This window comes from Amaranthus tricolor, chromosome 1 (assembly GCF_026212465.1).
Source record: "Amaranthus tricolor cultivar Red isolate AtriRed21 chromosome 1, ASM2621246v1, whole genome shotgun sequence".
Lineage (NCBI taxonomy): Eukaryota > Viridiplantae > Streptophyta > Magnoliopsida > Caryophyllales > Amaranthaceae > Amaranthus > Amaranthus tricolor.
This window is the reverse complement of record NC_080047.1, coordinates 13594207-13599724: the sequence shown is the minus strand read 5'-3', so window position 1 is coordinate 13599724 and position 5518 is coordinate 13594207. Positions and strand designations below refer to the sequence as shown.

Below are 5518 nucleotides of genomic sequence, written 5' to 3'. Positions count from 1 at the left end.
AAAATTAATACGTGAATCTCTCCGCCAATAAAAAAAATTAACAATGTAATGGATGAGCTCAATGAAGGCATCTATTCATGTGATATTGAAATATACTACTCTCGTAAGAGACGTGTTGATAGTAAATGTTAATAGAATTAAGTGTCGATCTCTTCTTAGTTGTACACACATATTTCTCGTGCACTCCTGTCAAAGCTAATCTCTGTTACCACACCGACACCATCTTAACAAAACGACGTACTTTTTGATCAAGACTAGCAAACAACTTAGCCATCTATATTGTTCATCAATTTTGTCATTCACTATTAATTTTGTTTATGTATTAAATTTATGACCTTAAAAACCTAAAGATTTTTGAAGATAAATGAAATCAATATAATTTTAATGTTCGTACTTATTTTTTTTTATTAATCTCATTTTATTTAAAAAATTCATTTTAATGTAATGAAAGTTCTGAATAGAACTTTTTTTTGATTAAACTTTCATTACCATAAAAATAATAAGATACATATTATAAAAATTTACGCTACAAATTATTTCACAGTTAATACCGATAACCAAACGTATCGTTAATATTAAACATAGATCTCAGCCCTATACATTCAGATACCACACACTTCATAAACATCAAGAATAAATTTAGGACTCTTTCTATCTCAAGCGTTTGAACCCTTTGCTTTCAGACACCGTTTAGACAACTCATACAAGTACATTTAATTTAAGACTCACTATATCTCATATGTCTAAGGCTTTATGCATTTAGACGCTTTAATTATAAATGTTTAAATCACATAAACTAGACTATGAACATTAAAGGGTAATCGCAAAAATCATTATGATATTAACTATATTCCACTTATACAAATTATAATTAACAAATATAAAAATTAAAAGACGACATTATGTCCTTATTAAAAAAATTAGAAAGATTGCGGTTACTCACACAATAAGGACCCAAAACCCCATATGCAAGCACGATAATACTTTTTCTGGATATCTGTACTTGTTATATTTGACTTTTTACATAATTTAATATGTTATATTAATCATTTAAATATTAAACTATACACATCTAAAAATTATACAAACTTAACATTATAAAAGTATGCTATTAGACAACTCTAAATAAAACCTCATTAATTATTTTTTTTTACATATTAATCGCAATATATAAAATAAGCTATTAAAATAGCCAATTATATAATAAGAAATCTCCGGGTTAGAGAATTATAGAACTAACACAATAAACAACATTCAAGCTTCATCAATTTACGAAATTAAGGCTAAATTTCTAAAGAAACAAGAAAATGAGATGCAGATTTGTTACTGATGAATTGAGCAACTCTTTTAAGGAGTTGTTTGGCTTCTTCACATTCAGGTTTGTATAAATGATAAACATGGCCTCTTCCTTTACTCTCCATAAATTCCAATTCCCCTTTCCATTCGCCATTTTCTTGACCTTCTCTTAATACTTGATAATATTCCATTCCTCTTTCTCTTAAGAAATCCTTCCCACCTACACAAACCAACACCCTGTCACACCCGATTAATTGTCTTCTCATTTTAATCGGATTCGCCGTCGGGTTTAATCGCGGGTCTAATACCCCGATTGTGTCTGGGTACAGATAATTCCAAAGAGGGTTGACCTCACCATCTCCAAAAAAGGGGTGAATCATAGCGATCCCTGAAAACCTTGTTGACTCAGCCCGAATCACAATGTCGTGGACGATATTTGCTCCGGCACTATCCCCTGCAAGGAAGACTCGGTCAAAATCTGCTAACTCGTTTAGCCATGACTCAGGACCCAACCTGTTTGAATGAGAGAGAACCCATTGAGTCGCTACCCATGAATCGTCATAACAAACGGGCATCGGATACTCTGGTGCAAGGCGGTAATCCACAGAAATCGCGATGCAACCGGATTCAGAGACCAGCGAATTAAGGTAATTTTGGTAGATTGAAGAGGAAGCAGAGTAGAGGCAGAAAGCTCCGCCATGGAAGTAGATTAGAATGGGTAGTTTGGGTTTTTCTAGTGATGTTTTGTCGGGTTTATAAATGCGGGTCGAAATACCCGGACAGATTGTGACGTCTTTAGAATCGACGCGGGTAATCGGGTCGAAAGAGGGTGGGACAGTGTTGGTTTCCAAGAGGCGTTCGATTCGGCCGTCTTTGTAGACTCGGAGACGAGGAGCGAAGTCGTGGAGAATTTCTGTGGACTGCACAACTTCCATTTTTTCTCGGAAGGTTAAGCGGTGAGATGGGAGAAATGGAAGAAAAGCGAGATTCGATTTATAAACGACGAGGGTAGGGGATATTTATATACTCGTCCCACTCAATTTTTCAATATTGAAGGGGAAAAAACTCTTGAAATTATAATTCAAAATGATATAAAACACCGAATAAAAGAGTGAATGTTTTTATTTTGAAGTAATTTTATATGTCTATTAGTATGATCACGACGTATATTGTTTTGAAAAAATTATTATGTTCAGCAAAAATAATCTAAAGTTAACAAAATTATTTTTCTTTTGTCGTGGAAAAGGTGGAAGCTTAAGAGCACGTGAATTAAAAAAATTGTTTGTTTATCACGTAAAAATGAAGATTATTCAGGATTGTCCCGTAAAATTTTCCTATATTTTATAACAAAATCAAAAAGCCACATAAAGTAGCAATTCTATTAGCTTTTGGCTTCTTGAACAACAACCAAGAACTAATTCTTACCAAACATCCACTATTGAGCTGATTTAACAACTATTAAAATAGTCAAATTATACTAGAAAACCAGACAAATCAACTTAACTAGCTTACGACCAATGATTAATTATATACAAGCTCGACACTTAGTCAGGTCGAGCTGGGTTTAGCAAAGGCCTATAATAATAAAATCTTATATTGATCAACAAGCATATATAACTCTTTTCCTCTAAAAATTTAAATTTTTGGAATTTTGAGATCTTGGATTTTTTTTTGACATAAATGAATGCCACTTAATTTGTTGTGAATGGAAAATGCCTTTATAACACAAAATCACAAATATTAGGGATTTTTAAGCAAGAACATACACAAATTGCAATCAATTAACAACTAAGATTAACAAAGTTCACTCAATATGAGTGATGTTCTTCCTAGGCCAAGATTTTGTTATAGATTGATGAAGAATTACGGGAATTCTCCAAGAACTCAAGAAGAACTACAATGAGGTTTTTAAGTGTTGAAGTTTTTCTCTAAGAGTCTAACCTAGTGGCTAGGATAACTAATTGAGAGATAATACAATGCTTTAAGATAGTCTAGATTGGCCTAAGTAGGTTCTCATTAATTAAAATACGTACCACAAAGACCCACGCACATGTTGTGATTAGTATCAGTAATTGAGAGAGTCTATCCTAGTAGTTAGGATCACTAATTGTATAATAGTATAAATGCAAAAATCGAGTAAACACAAATCTGTCCAGAAGCCAAAATCGAAACAGATTTTTTGGGCACCTAAAAGAAAGCCTACTCGACTTTTCCTTATACCTCTGAAACTTTTATTTTTGTTTCTCCTTTTTTATTTCTCCTCTTCACAGTTTAAGCCACTCTTCTTGCATAGCCTATCTACACAAGAAACATAGAGCCTTGAACCGAACATGAATCAATCACCGAATGTCCAACTCAAAGCACATATAACAATCTCAACCTTGATTTGAATCTCATAAACCACATCTCTATAGCCTTCATATCCTCAACACCATCAAATGTTATAAACACTAATACCTCCACCTCTATATATGTAAATCACTAACACATGTCTATAATCCCTCCAAGGACTTCACAACAAATGCAATGAAAGATAAATCAAGTCCACATATAATTGAAACATGTTTATGTTCAAAGCTTTTGGTCATCATATTTGTTGAGTTGTTTTTTGAAGTCTTTACCAAGGTCAACCGCTTAAACTCGAAATCATCGAAACGATATTAATAGCAATCTATATCGTTCTTAAATGGATTATATCTTTTTCTTATCCAAAAAAAAAATCATACTTTCACTATCACAATGCACTCTCACCAAATTCAAGTTAAGGATACAACTCCCCAATGAGACCCTTCAACCACCTTGCTTCATTGAGTGACTCTAAAATGGTTATGAACTCGACTTTGGCCGTAAACATGGTCATTACATGTTGTAAAGAAGATTTCCGACTAACCGTTGTAGTACCCAAGAGAATAAAAAAACCTCCGCTAAAAGTCGATTTTCTATCATCCAAGTCGTTCATGTAGACCAAATCGCAATAGTCGTTCAAACCATTAGTGTCTCCTCCAAATTTGAGACTTAAGCTCGAGGTCCCTTTCAAATATCCCAACAACCATTTTACAGTATCCCAATGTCATTTACTCGAGTTATCCATATACATACTAAACATACTCACATGTTAAGCATATTCAGCCTCGAACATACCACGACATACATCACACTACCCATGACACTAGTGTAGGGAAAACCCCTCAATGATTTTCTTCTTGTTTGGACTGTAAATATAGATCTTTTAACGGTATAAAATGAGAAATAAGCTGAGTAGAAACCAGCTTTGCACTATCCATGAAGAAGTGTTGTAATAATTTCTTAATGTAAGTCCTTTAACTAAGATACAATATGTCTTTGTTTTTATCCCTTATTATCTCCACACCAAGTAGTCTTTAAGACTCACTAAGATCTTTCATATCAAATTTACTCAATAGTTACTTCTCCAATGCTTCCGCGTCAAGCATATCATCTACGCAATCATTATGTCATTCATTTATAACACTACATAAATACAGAACGCAACACATGTATTCTTTATGTAGACACAACTATCATAAGAGTTTTGTGTGAAATTATGTGACACCATGAAGGAATAAAACCTCTTAAGTCTTATAACTTTGTCTTGGAGATTCCTTTAAGCCATAAAGAGGCTTCTCCAACCGACACACATGATCCTCCCTAACCACTACCTTAAAGCCAACTAGTTGTTTCATATAAATTTCTTCTTTTAAAGATCCATGAATAAAAGTCTTTTTCACACAATTTATGCAATTTAAGTCGTTTGTAGCCACCAAAGCTAGTACAACTTTTTTGAAAGATGCTTCACTACTAGATAGAACACCTAATGGAGGTCAATTACCCTTTTTTGTGCAAGAGGCCACCTTCTTCAATGGCTTTGAAAAGGAAATTCCTGTAAAACTTGCTTAGGTTCTTTTTGTTGAGTATTTGCTGCTTAAGAATTGACCTTTTGATAATTTGTGTATTTTCAGTTGCCATTGATGAACAACAAACAGAAGAAGATGAAAATTTTTGGAATTTAGGAAACTTAAAGGGATGAAGAAAGAAAGAAAGAGATAAAGGAAGAAAGGAAGAAAAAAAAAGGAGAGAATGGTTTACAATTATGTATAAACTTAATAATGGAAAATAGATTAAGAAAGAGAATAAAAATGAAGTATAGAAAATAAAAAATTGTAAAACTTGACAAAAAAAAAGAGGAAAGAGAGAGTAAATGAGT

At 33.0% G+C, this 5518-nt stretch overlaps 1 protein-coding gene across 1 annotated transcript; it reads right to left on the bottom strand.

Annotated features, from left to right (window-relative positions):
• Nucleotides 1-1079: 1079 nt before the first annotated feature.
• Nucleotides 1080-2357, bottom strand: LOC130815152 (probable carboxylesterase 1). The gene has a single exon (XM_057681522.1). The coding sequence runs from the start codon at nucleotides 2229-2231 to the stop codon at nucleotides 1284-1286; it is 948 nt and encodes a 315-aa protein (XP_057537505.1). The 5' UTR covers nucleotides 2232-2357; the 3' UTR covers nucleotides 1080-1283.
• Nucleotides 2358-5518: the final 3161 nt, after the last annotated feature.

Coding starts and splice junctions, on each gene's coding strand:
- LOC130815152 (XM_057681522.1), bottom strand. CDS start 2,231: ATGGAAGTTGTGCAGTCCACAGAAATTCTCCACGACTTCGCTCCTCGT.